General features: G+C 37.9%; 1 protein-coding gene across 1 annotated transcript in view; it reads left to right on the forward strand.

The window, feature by feature from the left end:
• The window catches only part of ldlra (low density lipoprotein receptor a), a 29678-nt gene extending 18575 nt beyond the window's left edge, over nucleotides 1-11103 (forward strand). The window contains exons 8-18 of the mRNA XM_022673676.2: nucleotides 327-452; nucleotides 565-736; nucleotides 1246-1473; nucleotides 2521-2639; nucleotides 2784-2923; nucleotides 3731-3872; nucleotides 4761-4904; nucleotides 5449-5664; nucleotides 6238-6318; nucleotides 6429-6592; nucleotides 7121-11103. Of these exons, the coding sequence (XP_022529397.2) occupies nucleotides 327-452; nucleotides 565-736; nucleotides 1246-1473; nucleotides 2521-2639; nucleotides 2784-2923; nucleotides 3731-3872; nucleotides 4761-4904; nucleotides 5449-5664; nucleotides 6238-6318; nucleotides 6429-6592; nucleotides 7121-7153 (1565 nt within the window). The 3' untranslated portion in view covers nucleotides 7154-11103. The remainder of the gene's footprint in view (nucleotides 1-326; nucleotides 453-564; nucleotides 737-1245; nucleotides 1474-2520; nucleotides 2640-2783; nucleotides 2924-3730; nucleotides 3873-4760; nucleotides 4905-5448; nucleotides 5665-6237; nucleotides 6319-6428; nucleotides 6593-7120) is intronic.
• The last annotated feature ends 7850 nt before the right edge of the window (nucleotides 11104-18953 follow it).

Raw genomic sequence — 18953 nt, forward strand, 5'->3', positions numbered from 1 at the left:
CGTTAGCAAACGTTAACTGGGGAGGGAGGGGATTTTTTTGTTTGAGTTTTAGAGATGTAAAATTGACTGTAGGGGAAGGCAGGTGGGCGTTCTCTGCTGCAGTGCTGTTAGCCAGAGATATGTTTGCATGTATGAATATTCATGAGCAAAAGCCAAAATCTGTCTTTCTTCACAAACAGTTAATTCAGTGACCTAAGGCAGGGTTAAACAGAAACAAAAAACGGCTCAAATGGCATTCAATCATACTAGAGACCACAATTTGTTTAAAATGAATAAAGAAACGATGGAATGAGACCTTTAAAGTCTGACATTTGTTTTTTCCACAGACATTGATGAGTGTGCCAACCCAGACACCTGCAGCCAAATCTGTATAAACCAGGTGGGCAGCTACAAGTGTGAGTGTGAGGAGGGCTACCAAATAGACCCAGCAACCAAAGCCTGCAAAGCTATTGGTGTGTACTCTAAACTCTCTGATGTGTTTTCTGTATGCCTGTTCGTTTTAAACGGGTTTGTTAATCCCTCTTCTCTCCATCTTTGTCCTTCTGTCCTGTCTGTCCCACTCAGGAACTATCGCTTACCTGTTCTTCACCAACCGGCACGAAGTGAGGAAGATGACGCTGGATCGTAGCGAATACACACGGGTCATCTCTCGCTTGAAGAACGCAGTTGCGTTAGACATGAACATTGCCACTAAGGAGATCTTCTGGTGTGACCTGTCCCTCAAAAAGATTTACAGGTATTGTTACACCCCTGTTAGGTGGTTGCTATGGTGTTGCTAAGTGATAGCTAGCTGATTTATATGCTCTTGGTATGTTTTGACTTAGTCATTGCTTCTGTTGGTCTTTGCCAGGTGATTGCTGTGGTCATGGTAGGTGGTTGCTGTGGTATAACCAGTGGTTGCTAAAGGTGGTATCTAGCCTGTTTATATGGTGTTGTCAAGTAGTTGTACAACACGTCACTTATGCTTAAATGTTACAGATGCACTTGGATCATTGGTACAAAAATATGAAAATAAAAAACAAAGGGGTTAGTGGGACTGTGGGAGAGCCTGATACAAATGTAAGAAAAGGAAGAAGATAATTAGGAATATGGATAGCTGGTAAATGGCCTGTAAAGGAAGTAGTATGCTTGTGAATTTATTTATAACACAGCTGACCAAAAATCATTCTCCATTTACTTGTATAAAAATCAAACCCACAACAATTGTGCAACTCTCTAATCACTGAACTGCTATGCTTTTCCTAGAGCCTCCATGGATTCAGCAGCAGACTCCTCCCAGCACAACATTGTGATCGGTAGTGGTGTGGATGCGCCTGAGGGGATCGCTGTGGACTGGATCCACGGCAATATCTACTGGACAGACAGCATTCGTGGCACAATCTCCGTAGCGACAGCAGATGGGAGGAAGCGCAAGACGCTCTTCAAAAAAGACCTGGCCAAGCCAAGAGCTATTGTGGTCGACCCACTAAAAAAGTGAGTAACCACGCATAGGCCCAAGCCCATTTCTTAGGGAGAGGATTTGAACCCTCTACTCCTTGTTTTTTGAGTGTTAAACTGAATTACATGGGGAAGTGGTTAAAAAAATCTCCCCTAAGAAATGAGAACATGATACGTTGTTAAAATAAATGAATGAAAGAGAACACTGCTTCATTAGCAGCTACTATCTCTGTAGTAACTACCTCTGCCAGTCTGTTTATTTTTTTACCCATAAATGCAGCAGAATCAATCAGTAACTGTTGTTGTACCATTTAAGGTGGAACAGGAAATAGCAAATTCTTTATTTATATATCCATTTATTTATAATTTTCTCCCAATTTAGTTAGGCTGATTGTCCCACTCATTCAGCTGCTAGTCAGCTGTATATTCCCCTATCACTAGTGATGCCACAACACCAGGAGGGTGAGGACTAGCACATGCCTCCTCTGACACATGTGAAGTCAGCCAGCCACCGCTTTTTTTTAACTGCTGCTGATGCAGAATTGCAGAGTAGCATCTGATACATCAGCTGACAGACGCCATTGTGCTGATCAACATCACCCTAGGAGTGATGAGAGGAAAGAGCGCTATCTATCCACCTAGAAAGAGCTAGACCTATTGTGCTCTCCCGGGGCTCTGGCAGCTGATGGCAAGCTGCATGACCAGGATTCGATGCAGATCTCCTGATCATAGTGGCAGCTCTTTAGACCGCTGGACCATTTGGCGCCCCAAAATTCTAAAGCTAATTGGGTACATTTTTTGTTTGTTTGTTTGTGCTGCCATCTTGCCATGATTCTGATAACCCTATGTTTTAAGGCCATATAGCACTAAAACTTCACCCTACCCTTCTCTCACAACAAGAATCAGAGCAACCTGACCCATAGGCATGAATGTATGAAACTGAGAATTTGAGGGGTAGGGGTAAATAGTAGGGCTAAGGTGTGAAATGGAATTGGGCCAGACTACTTCTTGACCTGACTTACATGTAATGACATAGCATGCAGAAGCCAGTCCTGAAACTTGACCTCTTGTCTTATGTTCTAGCTTTGTTTACTGGACTGACTGGGGGACCCCAGCTAAGATTGAGAGGGGTGGCCTGAATGGAGTGGACCGCAGTGCCCTAGTGACCGATAACATTGTCTGGCCCAATGGGATCACTCTCGGTAAGAACCTGTCTGACTGCTCCATTGTCCGTCAGTGAGATGTGTGTGTACTGGCTGAGTGGACATCTGTCCTCACCCAGCTATGTCCAGGATGATTGAATGCGTGAGTGTGTATTTGATCAGTTTGTCCTTCGCTCTGTTCAGATCTGTTGAACCAGCGCCTGTACTGGGTGGACTCCAAACTGCACACCCTCTCCAGTATTGATGTGCAGGGAGGCAGTCGCCGCACCCTCATTGTAGACCACGGCAGACTGGCCCACCCACTGAGCCTCACGGTTTTTGAGGTGTGCACACTTCTTTAAAAAAAACGATTTAATCCATTAATAACCCCTTAACAGGCATGCCTGATATTACACGCCTATAGCTTTACGATTTCTATATTTAAGCATTACAAGAAATGTTACTAAATATGCTAATTGTAACTGTAATAGATAATATTTTTTTTATTTAAAGTAAGTCTGCAACTGTCAAAAAAAATAAAAAAAAACATAAAATTGGTGTTTTCCTGAAATTCTTTTTATTTTAAAATAAATATTTTTCTGAATACAATTCAATATTTTCATATCCTCCAACCCTTTCGTTTCATTACTGATGTCTAGTTTTATGTCTATTGTCAAACATGCAGAATTTTGGTTAATTTCTCTCACTGATCTAAAATGATTAAGTGGGGTAGAGAGTGAACAGGCAGCTTCTCCAAGTGTCCTGTAGGAGGTTGCAAGGGGAACTAAAGTCATATTACAATACAGGAGTTTCAGCATTAGCCACTGACCTAGAGCTAGGGGTTAGCTGCTAATGCTAATGCTGCTGCACCCAGCCTTAGTGTAAATCTAGAAGTCTATGCTTACTGTAAATAAACAGAAGCACTTCACTCACACAAATAAACTAAGAAATTTCAGAAGAGAAATCCAAAAGACATGGGATAGCAGTAAATAGATCAAAGTAAATGAAGTGTAGAAGTATATTCTAGGAAATACCTGTATAAGTTGTGTGGTTTTATCTTGTGATTGAGGATAAAGACTGGTGCTCATGACAAGACAATGCGTTGAGGAGTTGAGTTGAGGAACTGCACTGACCTAATTTCCTCTCCTCAGGAGAAAGTGTTCTGGACTGATGTTAGCAACAATGCTATCCTGAGTGCTAATCGTGTGACAGGAGGAGACATCACCAAAGTGGCAGAGCATCTCTCGTCTCCAGAGGATATTGTGCTGTTCCACAACCTTAAACAACCTAGAGGTTCGTTGACTAATGTTCTTATATATTTGCAGCTTTGAACAGTGCACACTAGTAATGTCAGTGTTTAATTGGATCAAACATTCTGTAATTTAGACTATTGGATGGTTATTTGGGTTAAACCAGGAAAAAAGAGCATTATTCATTACTTTATTATTATTATTATTATTATTATCTAAAACACACTGAAAATGCACAAATAAGTAAAGGTGTCAAAAGTGTTCGCGTTTATTACTCTGTAGGTGGAAGTATAGATACTAGGGTATAGATAACTGGGAAAAATACTTCTGTAGAAGTTGAACGCAAGCTTTTTACTCTTTAAGTAAAAGTGTAAAAGTACTGGTTTCAAAACTACTTAAAGTATAAAAGTAAAAGTAATGTAAAGAGAATAAATGCAATTAAGGACAAAAGCTTAGGCGGTGTCACAGTCCTGTAGTGCACTACCCCCTTCCCCAAAACACATTTTTAAAGCCATAATGACTATAATATTATATTATTAAAATGTTAATGTTGATATATTTGGGATGCACTAGGCTCCCTGCTTCATATATGCTCTTTGTAAATGAATGTATTGCCGTTTGTCTGGAGTTCTCCTGAGTCTCTGCACAGATCATCTTCAATCTAGGCTACATACATCTGCTGTGTTCTTGCTGGAGTGTGGGGGGTGGGGGGGGGCTGTTTTTAAAATGTAAGGAGTAGAACGTTCAGATAATTCCGTAAAAATGTAAGAAGTAAAAGTAAAAGGTAGCCTGAAAAAAAATCACCCAAGTAAAGTAAAGACAACATTTCTACTTAAGTAAGGTAATTAAATATTTGTGCATGTTAAACATGTAGTTCAAAAAGTATTGCATTTGCTCAATATTTATATTGTGCACTGTTGTCTTCCTCCAGCTACTAACTGGTGCACATTTGCCAATGGTGGATGCGAGTTCCTGTGCCTGGCTGCCCCACAAGTCAACAGATTCTCACCCAAGTACACTTGTGCCTGCCCTGACAACATGATGCTGGACACGACTATGAGGAAGTGTGTGCCTGGTAAGATCAAAAGTGTTACTGATTTCTAAATAGGTGCTTTGATAAACCTTTAGTTAATTGTTAAAGAGCCACTTAAACCTGAAAAACACATTCTTTCCATTAATAACTGAAATGTGTTATTTTAAAGTAACAAAACCAGTCCTGCTTAAAATTTGTGTAAACATTTCTTAATCTTTAAAAAAAGCTTTTATTGTGGTAATTTCCACCTCTGCAGCGCCCTCTCAGGTTCAACTGTGCTATATGTGAAGATGATGTGTCCGTGTACTTTGGTACGCAGACAAAACATCACAATATGCAAATCGGTCAATCAATATAAGTTCAACCATATAAGTGCTGCTGCAGCTCAGCCAATCAGCTCTTCCTCCTACCCCGCCTCTAAACCCATACATCACCCAGTGCCCCTCCCAAACTATCCCTCACATTTTTTAGCCTTTTTTGAGCTGAGTTTGAGTCAGCAAAAATCTGGGGGATTAGTGCCACTTAAATGTCACATACATTCTGAGCATTTAAAACATTCTCTTTCCTATGTTTTGGTTTGGGACAGCTGTGCCAACAACAGTGCCAACAACTGCAATGCCACCTGTGCAGCCTGAAGCTTCTACAACAGTTCACACAGCTACTGTACCAAAACCTTCTGCTACCGAAACCTCAGCTCCACACATCACCACTCAAAGGCCTGTTGTTCACATTGAGACCACACCAGCTGGCAAAGACAATACTCTAACACACACCACTCCAACTGTAGTGTCCACACAGACAGGTAAGGGTCAGTTTATGCTGAATTAATGTCAGAATTACAAAGTAGAATCTACATTGTTTTATGGCTTGGACTTTTGACTTGAGTTTTCTAATGTGTACCAATCTCACAGTACAGTATTGTTTGCACTATAAGGCGCACTTAAAATCTGTAAATTTTCCCAAAAATCGACAGTGCGCCTTATAATCCAGTACGCCTTATGAAGGCATTTTACCAGTCAGGTAGTAAGGAGCAGTAAAGCCACTCCGCTAAAGTACAGCATTATACAGGAGTTTCATTGAAGTTTCTCCAGCACCCAGACTTGAGCAGTTTTAGCATTAGCCGCTAACCACACTAAGCGCAAGCTCTTTCGCCGTTCAGAGGGGAGTATTATCAGCCTGTAGCCTGCTGCCACCCCTGGCTAGCACTGCTGGAGCAGCAGTCACTCCATGACAGTCTGGTACAGCAACCCACCAAGATTTATTCCTGTTGTTTGATTACTTCTGCATGTAACTTTACTTTTTTGTCGATGAGTGTAGTAAAGCATGATTTTAACGATTCTGTTGTTCTCTCTCTGATGTCGTTTTGTTCTTGTAGATGACCACAGTGGTGTCGTTGCAGCCATTGCCAAGACAACATCTCCAGCATCAATGGCTCTATATATTACATTACCTATAGGTCAGTGTAACAAACAGGATGAAAACACGTTATAGATAACTACAGTAAATGCTATTTTTATGGGTCATGCGGCTCAATACTGACAACAGTATTTTACTTTTTTTTTAAAGGAGTGTTGTGTCTGCTTGGCATTGCTGGTGTGCTTTTGTGGAGGGCCTGGAAGCTAAAAAACACCAACAGCATTCACTTTGATAACCCAGTCTACCAAAAGACCACAGAGGACAAGGTTCATATATGCAGAAACTTCAACTCTGATGGCTACTCCTACCCACCTGTAAGACACAACATTACTTTTTGAAATGTAATTTGATATATCGGGTTTTTCGCACTATAAAGCACACTTAAAATAAAAAAAAACATTTACTTTTTTTTAAACTAAAATTAATTAAAAATTAACTAATGTATAAGCATTAGCTATACACATGATTCCTCAGTATAGTGCTTTTGGATGGCATTTACTTGCACTAAATGTGGCTAGCGCTAGTGGTTATCCACTAATGCTGCTGCACCCAGCCTTTGGTGAAATCTGGAAATCTAAGCTTACAGTAAATAAACGGAAAGAGAAACAGAGAAATCTATGTAGTTTAATACCTAGCATTTGAATTTAAGCAGCGAGACCTGCTGAATAAGAAGGGAAACATGGTGACACCCCTGTTCCTTACTAGTGTCTCATAATGTGCCTTATAATCCGGTGCGCCTAATAGTGTGAAAAATGGTACACAATACACACTGGATATTTAGATTTAGCTCATGATAATTTGTGGCATTGTGGCTAATTGCTCTTTATTATTTTTTTCATCAGCGGCAGGTTGTCAGTCTTGATGACGAGATATGAACTAACATCAAAGGAAAGGCTGGCTGCAGAAAGAGATACTGTGTCAGGTCCAGAAGAGAGCTACAAATGATGTCTTTTGTCTTTTGTGCTTGGATGACTTCGGCGGATGAATATTCAAGTGAACATTCAATGGAGAAAAAACACAGAACCACTTTGTTTCACCAGCAAGAGACAACAAGAGTTCCAGGCACAAAGCAGGGTCGTCCATCCTGGAAGCTTCTAGTAAGCCCAAAGAAAAAACAACCTAACCTCAGACAACATCAACCTCTCCTAGAGCACTTATCATTGTCTTAGGCAATGTTCACACAGCTGCCAAAAGTGGCCCAAATCCAATTAATTTGTATGGTAACGTGAACAGCAAAAAAACACACTAAATCTGGTATTTTTATATATATTTGATAGTTTGATAATCTGATTTGGACAGTCGCAGCAGTCTGACTCTGTTGGGAAAATAGATGACAGCAGTGAGGGAGGGGTTCAGTAAAGTATGGTGAGGTAACAGATGTTTAAATAAAACCAAGCATATAAAAAAAAGCAATGCTGAAACCGAAACTTGATGTGAAGCGTTACCCTTTTTTTTAGACATCTAATATTCAAATATCTGATACTCTGTAGGTCACATTAAAAAGTTTGTGTGAACATCATAAAATAAACATCAGATTTGGTTAGATTTGGGCCACTTTCACCAGCTGTGTTAACATCTTAGTCTTAGTCTTTGTTTTGATCTTTTGTAATTAATCTCCTATTTTTGGGATTTTTTAAAGAAAAATGCAATTACAGGGATGTTAAATAGTATATGGTGTTTAAATTCATAGTATTGTTAGGTACGGTATTGTCAGATATTGTAAATATTTTTCTTTTATTATATTTTTAGGGCTTTTTTTTGTTTTGTTTTTTTACTTTATATGATCATATCAGACTCTCAGGACATACAACAAAAGCCTGATATGAAGCTCTACCTAAAAGACCAATTCTTCACATCAGATGTACTTTCAAACTGAGCTTTGCTTATGTAACCCTACAAGAACCACAGATGATCAATAACACAAAGTCTATAAATTGCACCAAATGATACAAGGTAGTTCACAATGTTCCACCTTGAAACACCTGGAAACAAACCAGTGTCAATATCATAGGTTTTAACTGCAGACCACTGAGATCTAAATTTAACAGAAAAATATTTTAACACCACTCTTAAAACCAAGGAAAAGTTCACATTCAGATAAGATTTAGATGCTTTTTTTCAAGAGAAAAATGTTAATGGCTATAGAACCACTCTTGCATCCCATTAATGCATTACCAACATGCTTATGGAATGCATTACTCCGAAGAACCCTTTTTTGCACCATATTTTTTTAAAATTAGAACAAAAAAAATAGACACCAAAGTGGCTGTGATAATGTGTGCAAATCATCATTGGTCAAAGTTTTTTTTATAGTTGATTCTGTGTGTGATAATATGTTCAGTCATTGTTGATACTAGTTAAATCTAGTGTCAATATAGTGTTTAAGAGTTCATTATAAGAATGTGAATAGCTGCTAGTTCAGTTTTGTCATGGACAAGTGGGAATAAGAGAGATAAGGGTTTGAATGTTACTTGAAAGCTACAAGACAAAATCGCTGTATTAGGATTATATTTGGATTATATACACACACAATATACATTTACACCAGTTACACATCCTATCTCTCAAACAATTTACTTCAGGAGATGATCTGAGATCTGTTTGAGCCAGTGTAAACACGTTCATCTAACCACGACACATTCAACAGCCGAAAATCCTCCCGGTGCAACCAAAACACCACTAATAACATCCACACAATGAGCAAATTAGCATGTTTGCCAAAAGACCAGTAATAATTGAGGTCCAACAATTAATTTTTCTTTGTTTCTTTAATACAGCAATCAACTTTGACTGCCAAAGACCCTGTTTTCACCTGGTCACTTCATGTAAATAGTATTTGGATTAAATTCTGATAAGATTTTAAACACATGCATCTAGTTAGACGGACTGACATCTAATTAATGTCTGATTGTAAAAATCGTCAGTTTGTATAAATTTAACCAGTCAGGTTGTAAGTAGCAGTATACAAGAGTTATACAAGTGTTTCAGTTTAGTTCTGCAGCACTGAGGCTGTATCAGTATTAGCATTAGCTGCTAATCGCTAGCTCTTTCACCATTTAGTAGTGAGTATTATCAAACTGTAGCCTGCTGCTAATCCCGGCTAGCACAGAGGCTGGAGCAGTATTAGCATTAGCCGCTAAGCATGCTAAGCGCTAGCTCTTTAACTGTTCAGAGGTGAGTATTATATAGCTACTACTAATATTGCCCTGGCTTACCAGAACACTCAGGGTTCCTCAGTTTAACGCTGTCCGGGGACATTAGCAATGTTGCTGCGTAAAAATCTGGAAATCTAAGCTTACTGTAAATAAATAAAAGCACTTTACTGAGTTTTCAGGAGAGAAATATGTGTAGATTAACATCCAGCGCTTGTTTGACTTTGAAAGAAAGTTTTTTTTTTTTTTTATTACAGTTTTGTTTACTTCACCCAGCGGTGAGACCTGCTAAATTAGAAGGGAAACATGGCATAATACAGTACCATTTGGGATGGAGTATGCAGATTTGCCCATTGCACCTCAGTTATTATTAGTGTTTTTGTTGTACTTGGAGGGTATTTTGTTATCTAATGCTATAATATGTGGCTCAAAAGCTTCTCAGATCACTTACTGAAGTTGTTTGTTTGAGTGAGTGGATTTGTCACTTTTTAAAATAAGATTTTGGTGCGTTTACTCTTGAAAGCTGTTTGGACTTATCCAGATATAATCCTGATACTCAAGATGCTCAAGAAGCTGTATGCATTATATAAATATACTTAAAAGCCTTGCTGTTGCTGTATCCATTTTACATGCTCTTTTTCATTTTGTACTGATTATTACTTTAAAGCTCAGCAGTTAAAGTAAGGGTACCTTCTGTCTTTTTCAGAAGTTATAGCTGTATCTTTTTTATACTGTATATTTTTTTGTTTTAATGAATGACTTTCTGAACAACATGCTTTACCAAATCTGCAACATATCATTGCAAACTGCTTGCAAAGACTGTCATTCAGATTCCTGCGTGGTTTTAAATCATAGCGACTGTCTTTCTGGCCTCATTTTGGGTCAGTGACAGTGAGAGTGGGAAAGAGATGTTTGCATTTACAACTAGGAGCAAAGATCAAAAATGAAACGAGCAGAACTGGACGAAGGTTTTTTCGTTTTATTTATTTTTTTAAACAACTGAAAATCTGAAATCATGTCAAGCTTTAGAGTGAGCCATTTGTTAAAATGTGTTATTCTTTACATACAAACAAAATATAATATAACCACTATTCTAATGGTTCAATAGACAGTGTATGTCAGATAACGTGCATTAACTATATCATTCCCCCATGTCTGGTTAAAGGTCTGTGTGAGGATGTGTAAATATTTTATTTGTGTCTGTAAATATGACTTCATGTCTTGGGGTCATTACCCCCGTTTGTACATTTGAAGTGCTTTGATGTATATAGATTTTATTTATTTTCGAATCTACATGTCCTGATTATTTTTGTGAATTTGTGTTCATGTTGTTATTTTTCAACAGTTTTATATCTTATCATATCTTATAGCCACTGCATGTTTTTAAACTGCTGCTAATGCAGCATTACTGGACAGCTCAACACGCTTGCAGGTGAACACTAAACTGCCAGTTTGTTATATGAGCTGTGCAGTGATGTTGCATTAGTGGCAGTGTGTTGGACCACTACGTGTGATGCCATATGTTCTGGCTGATGTAGGAGTGCACCTAATGATTCTCGTGTATCTTATGTATTGAAGAGGTATGAACACATTTTTTAATGAAAGTATTCAGGATATTTCTTACAGTGTACATAATGATGATTAAAAAAATAGAAATAAATATGTACAAAACATTTCCAATTTTGTTGTATATGCTATACTCAATACGTCTGTTTAGGGGTAGATTAAGAAACATGATTGGGTAAGTTGCTTAACTGCTGCTACATGGTTACTTGTATTACAGGTGTTTGCTATGATGTTACTAAGTGGTTACAGTTATGTTTTCTATGGTTATATGGTTCAAGGATGTCCCAATCTGATCAAGTGGTTTGAGTCAATGCCCATTTATATATAGGCATGTTTTAGTGTACATATCAACTATTTTAATCCCAATTGTTACAAGATCCAAACATGGGACAGATAAATGTGGATACAACACAGATAATTTATTAAATAAGGAACAAGGCAATTAAGAATGGTCAAGGGCAGGCAGAGTCAGTTACAAAATGGCAGCGTAAACAATATACCAGGCCTAGTATGCAGGCAAAGAGGTCATACATAGGATATCCAAATGAGGTAAAAAGGGCAAGGCAAAAGGGATGGTCAAAATACATAAACAGGTCAATGCCAAAAAAAGTTAACAAACAAAGGGGCTAAGCAAGGGCGTACACAAAGGAAACGCGAGGTAGAAGAGCTATGCAAGGTAGGTTCTGGGCAAATGTGAGCTATTTATAGAAAGAGTCCAGGTGACTGCAATCAATAGCATGGTGAGCCGGATGTCAGAGCTCCATCTGATGTCCTTAAGGCATCATTAATGAACATTATACATAACTGCCCAGCCAGCAGCACTGAGGGGAGTACTCAGAACATAAATAGAAGAATTTAGTTAGAGTCTGCAGTGTGGAACTATTTTACAGAGCAAAATATCTGAATCTATGTAAGCAACTATATAAAGTGAGAAGACAGGACTTGAAACAGACATGTTTAAAGCATGGACTCTTTATAAAAACCTGTAGAATGAAATGTTAATGTGAACTCTTTTTATATAAACAGCAACTATAACAAAATACTAGAGGATCCCTTTCAGGAGTTCAGATTTTTTAAATTGGTTTGCTATATTGAGTCCATATGTGTCTATAGGCCTGATTTAGTTTCCTCATGTTTGGAGGCCCCTCATCGGCTGTCAGCTTTTAACCTTGAGCTCCCCAAGAATTTTAATGGGACGAGTGACTGTCGGAACAGAAGCCGAGGATAAACCTGGGAGACCATGTACTAACTTGTGGAGTTATGGCAGAACCAAGTTCTAGATGGTGTCTTTTAGAGGACAAATAAAAAACAATAAAATAAAATCTAAAACATGTAAGACCTAGTCACTAATAGGTACATTATTTTTTTATGTATTTTATAGGTAATAAAATTGTTCTGTTTGGATCATCATTTGGGCATTTATACATTGTTAACCCAAAGAAACACAGTATTAGAAATTTAAGATATTTAGCTGTTTGTGTCCCAATATATTTCTATTTAGTTCTAGTAAGTGCGCTAAGGGTCCTCTATATGGGTAGATTTAAAGAATTTGTTTTGTATTATCTAAGTTACTCTTACAAGTTTAAGGTGATTTAAAGCTGGTCATCCAGACCAAAACACAATCTAGCTGGTTAACTAGCTTGCTAGTTGGTCATGCTAGTTAAAAAAGCTTGGTCATACTCATTGATTATTATGGGGATGCTGGTCAACCAACACAGTCATGAATGGTCACATTGGTAGTCTAGCTTGATCAGGTTATTCATGTTTGTAGACCAGTTAAACCATCAAAATCAAACAAAAACACTCTTTATATTGGTCAAGAGTTTCATAAATGTATCCAAAAGCTTTTTTTCAACATGGATGTCAGTGTCATGTTACAAGTACCATTAGTAACTGTTAGAATAGCTGTTATATTAGATGTTACAATATTAACTGCTAATTTAAAGTAATGAGTCATTTCAAAAATAGTTGCAGGCTAAATAAGTGCTGTTTTACTGCAGTTTTCTTTTTTAATAATGTATTACGAACCTTTTTAAGTGACAATAATCATGAGCCAGCTGGAGCAAAACAGATGAAATAAGTAAAATAATCTGGAGATTGAAGCCTTAAGCTCCATTACTTACATTTTACTTTCCCAAACAAACCTAGCCCACCTACTGACCCTGTGATTCTCAACAGTTCTGGTAAAAAGGGGGCCAACCTTTAGATCTGACCAATAAGAGGCAGAGAACTTCCCTTAGCCTGGACTGTTTTTGTCTAACGTGATTGGACGAGCGGCCCACTTCAAACAGGCTGCTTATCTCAGCCTCACGTTTCTGGCACTCCCACGCGTATTATTATGCGGAGCTCCTGGAAATCCGTGAAATGAGGGGAAAGTGGGGCTCCGGCACAGTAAATGTTAGTGGAGCCGTGTGAGCCCACTGCAGCTGGCAGGCCAAGTCTGGGTTCAAGGCTGTGGAGTAATGCAGCTGATAACCCTACACTCACTGTAAAGAATGTAAAGGCCTAAGAATGGTAAAGTTACTGAGTACAGAGTGTTTTAACAGAGAGTTAACACAAAAAGTTGTCCAGTGATCCAGTAACTCAAAAGTTCCCCATACTTACACTGTTTACTTCTGCATGTCTGTTTAGTCAACAATACATAGAGAGCTGCAGATGAAATTGTTTAAATATTTTGTAAGATGTTTATTCTGTGTTCTTGTTTTCTCCCATCTTTAGGTCTCAGACTGGGGGGGCTTTTTTAAGTAGAATGTTGATCTGGGGTTTTAATTTCTGATCTCCTCAAACTGGATACACATAGGCAGGCAGTTAGACTGTAGGGCCACCCTCGAGATGGGAACGCACTGTATTAAGTGTTAACATACGCTTTAATATGGTTTCCTACCTGCACTTGTAGGTGTAAATAAATAATCTACAATGTGAGCTGCATTTCTTGGCCACTATGTCATTAAAGGCTGTTCCTAACTGAATGATATTTGGAAATTTGGACATGAAGGATAGGACATTTGTGATTTGAAGAATGTATATAATGCAAGGGAAACAAAACATATAGTATGAATAAAGCATAAATCATTTCTGTGAAGACGTGCTCTATATAAAACTGCACAGAAATATACACTAGTCCAGAAAACAAGACCTTCTTCCTGTATTTACCTTCTGGCTCTGGCTCCAGGCATGTCTGACCAATCAGCAAAGCGAATGTTCTCACATGATCTGTTCTGACCCATTTTAGAGCTGTTGGATTTTTTCCTGTTGAAAACAAATTAAACCAAATAACACTTCAAATTTTCAAAATTCGATAACTAATTCAGACCAGAGAAAACCACAAACTATAACAGTGAACACTTAGATTAGTCTAATTTATACAGGTATCCTTTTTCCTCCCAGCTAATATGTTATTCAGGGCGCCCTCATGCCTATGTTACCTTCTGGCACTCTCCTTTTAGTTAGGTTGTTAAAGTCAGTTCTGCTGGAGTCGTTAGCCACACTCTAAATACCTTTCTCTGAGTTTATGACTGCCCACTTGTCCAGCATAACACTGATCTTTGTGTGATAATGTCAAAAAGTTGTAAAAAGAGCTATACAAATACATTTGCCAGAATTACGTTATGTGACATTATGATGTGTTGTAGTTATCAACCTGTGTGTGACATGGTGTACATAAACCCATTGAGACCCATTGCAAAAAATGCTTCAATTACATCACAGCATGCCAGTACAACATGTTATTACTGGCATGGAAGAGGCTGGTTTACAAGAATGGCATCACTAATGATTAACTATTAGGGGAAATAAATCCCAAATCCTTATTTTTCTGTTTTTGTATTAGATAATATGACATTTAAATTAAATGATACATCATATAATGATAAATGTGTGTTATGACAGCTAGTTACTGTGTTAGTTAACCAGTCATGAACATAAAGCACAAATCTACTCTATTATCCACTGTCTTTTCTGGCACATTCTGAACCAAGTCAATCCCAAGTATCGATCAACAACATTCTGGCAACCAGTGAGAAGACCACGTTCTTGTACGGGAACCAAATGTGCTGTGAACCATCAGTACTGACTGGGTACGACTGGTTTCCGTGTCCTGTCCTTTATTCTAGTACACATTCTGCTATTGGCTCTTAAAATCATGTTTATGTAGTAAAAAAAACATTCCACCAGCTTTGACCATGGGTTAGCTTTACTGTCGCTATTCTGCCAGGATAAAGGGAACACAGCTGTTTCCAAGAAAAAATGGAAGAAGAGAAGAGGGGCCTCAGATAAGGAGGCGGGAAACTGGAATATCAGGCCTGGCTTACGTACAGCAGTTAACAGGCTGTTATAAAGTTGTAGTAAAATAGTAAAGGCAGTGTTTAAGACATAATCACTAGCCTGTGACAAATCCATACACAAAATATAACAGTTTCATAGCATACTGAGCATCGAACGTTAATTATTCAGCTAAAAATATATATATATTATTATTTTAGCATATTGCATATTGTTTCCTCTAACATTTTAGATTTGTTTTAGCAGTGGCAGAAGGCTCACACCGAAACCCTTTCTCTTCCCTCTGCCCCCAATGATGTTACTGTGCATCAGAGCACTGCTGTATACAGTGCTGGCAAAGAGTGTGGGAGAGAGCCACCAGCCAACCAGCAAACTTCAAGTTCATTTTTATGCTTAATTCATACGTAATTAAATAATCAATTTAACATCACTTTTCACACTTTCACACTCAAACCTCTTTTTTCACAACCCGGCTGTTTTCCAGTTGAAAGGTGAGAGCTGTACAGGGCTAGGATAGTAACGTCAGCAGAGGTAACTTACCCTTAGACTGGCTGCATGCTATGGTAAAACGAAGATAAGACTAGCAGTGCTGGGGCTCCGAATGGTCCAGCTGGCTAAGCGCTGCCACTAAGATCAGGAGATTGCCAGTTTGAATTCTGTTCATGTAGCTTGCCATCAGCTGCCGGAGCCCTGAGAGAGCACAATTGGCCTTGCTCTCTCTGGGAGGGTAGATATCACTCACTCCAAAGGGTGATGTCAATCAGCACAAGGCATCTGTGAGCTGATGTATTGGAAACGAGTCGCTGCGCTTTCCTCCGAGCACGCTGTGATGCTACTCGGCAATGCTACTGCATCAGCAGCAGTTTAAAAAGAGGTGGGGTCTGACTTCACATGTGTCAGAGGAGGCATGTGCTAGTCTTCACCCTCCTGGTGTTGGGGCATCACTAGTAATAATTGGAGTCCTAATGAGTGGGTTGGGTAATTGGCCGTGTAAACTGGAAAGAATATGTGGAAAAAAATTGAAAAATATTTATATATATATAAAAAAAGAAAAGCATTGCTAATGTACATTTTAAAATCACTTGTTTATTCACATAGACATTTCTAGCTAAATGCCACTGGTCACAGTTATTACTGGCAACTGCTCTGTCCACTAAGGGTGGTAATGCCTTCTATTCTTGCAATAACTGTGATAGAAATGGAATTTTTCTTCCATCTGGCATTCACTATCAGGCCCCATTCCAACTCTCATTATTTATGTGGCCTTGTCATGAGCACACTGGCCAGTATTCTTCCTTAGATGAACCAAATTTTTAGTTCATCCATTAAATTCAATTGCTATCTGTCAAACCTATGAAGTTAAAATGCACACAGTGCTTGAAAGCTAGTTATACTGAGCAAAAGAAGCATAAGCTGGATCAGCTGGTGCCCCCAGGTTGTTTTAAAAGGCTGATTAAAGATACTGTTTCTCATCTCTTTGTTATCCTATATACAGTTAAAGCCCCCAGTAAAGCAGTTATCTAAGGTAATAAAGCAATCATAGCCTTTTAAACCATGATGTGTGAAGCATTACACCTGTGTTTACAACCATCTTCTCCGTGTGTATTATCTCTTTCTACAGAGACATCTCTCAGTGCTGCAGAACAGTGGAGGTTAACATGAAAGCAATGATTAATGGAGCAGCTCTGCACTCTGAACAGATCCTTATGTTTTTTATGTACCTTGGCTCTGGGCCAGGCCCATATAGGGGGCGGGAAATATTTACATTTCTGAGAGATGTGGGTCAGTTCGGCATAGAGGGGGAACCTGGGACAGGGGCCAGGATGGGATAGGCTGAGGAAACTCCTCCAGATGTTTGTGCAGCTCCTCAGGCATTTCTTCGAAAGAGTAAAGAGTGGATTCAGAGAAAGTCTTTAACCCTTAAAAGTCACAGTTATCACCTGTGATGAGGAAAGTGTACTGTAATATTTATGTTAACTATTTATCACTGATAGAAACTCATAGTTTACATAGTTTAAAATACTGGACGATAAAAAACAAAAAAAAGGTTTTATTTTAATTTAGGTTGACTTTTATTTGATTGCAAGTATGAACCCACAATATTTCATGCTTTGTTCCAACTTTTGTTCCATTCCTGTATTTCAGGCCTGTAGCATAAAACATAAATAAATTTAGACTTCTAAATGAGGTAAATATATATACATTCTTTCCGATTTGTTTAATGTGGAATATGGAGCTAGACTAGCATTCATTTCCTCCATTAAGGTGCTCTGCTACACTCAAGCACATGAAATATTTTTATTTAAAAAGCATCAAAACTACCCTGAGATATAAAAATAATATAGATTTTTTTATTCATCTGTTGATACCACTAATATTAACAAAAAAATGAAGTTGAGCAAACAAACCACAAAATATTTTGGGTTAATACTGTCTGCAGTCAAACAAAAGACAAAGTAATTAACATTAATTTTTAATTACTTTCTAAAAAAAATCTGAACACAAACACAACTGTAAAAAATACATTTAAATATAGTTGTAATTAATTTATTAATGTGTAAAATCCTTACAATAACTGTTAGGATCTAAATAGTTTAATTAAATGCTCATATTATCACCATATTTTTCAGTTGTGCCGTATCAGATGTCTTCACACACACAACCTCAGTGTAAAGCCAATCAAAGCACTGACCGTATTTTCAAGAATCAAAAATGAAAAGAAATGAAGTAAAATTCTTCAAACTCCCCCTCCCTCCCTCTTTTCCTCTCCCTCTCTCTATTCCTCTTTCGCTCTATCCTTATCAGGGGGTCGAGAAAAGGGGAGATTGTTGTGAATGACTTTGATAATCTCCAAAAAACAGCATCTAAAGAGTATTAACAATAATTTAAAGCTTTAAACCTTAGAAATGTGAACAGAAGTGAAGACTTTTTATGTGTGGGATCAGAACCCACAATGAACCTCAGATGTAATGGTTCACCAGTTTATCAGATTTATATAAAATAATAGATAATACATTACTTGGTTAAAAAAGAACAAGGATTGATCAGAATGAGTAAAATTAAGTTATATCTTGAGTTCTGAAAAAGAAAATGTGTGTGTAAAGGGAGACGCTATAGTCTATAGTTAGTACAGATAATGTTGTGCTGCAGCGCCACCAAGTGATGTTTCATGATTATGACCATGGTCCATGATATATACGTATAGGCCATGATATTCAGCTCTGGAAAAAATTAAGAGACCACTTCAGTTTCTGAATCAGTTTCTCTGATTTTGCTATGTATAGGTATATGTTTGAGTAAAATGAACATTGTTGTTTTATTCTATAAACTACGGACAACATTTCTCCCAAATTCCAAATAAAGATATTATCATTTAGAGCATTTATTTACAGAAAATGAGAAATGGCTGAAATAACAAAAAGATGCAGAGCTTTCAAACCTCAAATAAGAAAAAAAGTTCATATTCATAAAAAGTTCATAAACCTTGTTTTTTTGTTTGTTTGCAGTTTTCATGCATCTTGGCATGTTCTCCTCCACCAATCTTACACAATGCTTTTTTGGATAACTTTATGCAACTCCTGGTGCAAAAATTCAAGCAGTTCAGCCTGATTTCATCTGTAATATAATGTTACATGTTGCATCTACATCAATTGTTTGTATTAAAATTTAATAACCA

This window comes from Astyanax mexicanus, chromosome 19 (assembly GCF_023375975.1).
Source record: "Astyanax mexicanus isolate ESR-SI-001 chromosome 19, AstMex3_surface, whole genome shotgun sequence".
Lineage (NCBI taxonomy): Eukaryota > Metazoa > Chordata > Actinopteri > Characiformes > Acestrorhamphidae > Astyanax > Astyanax mexicanus.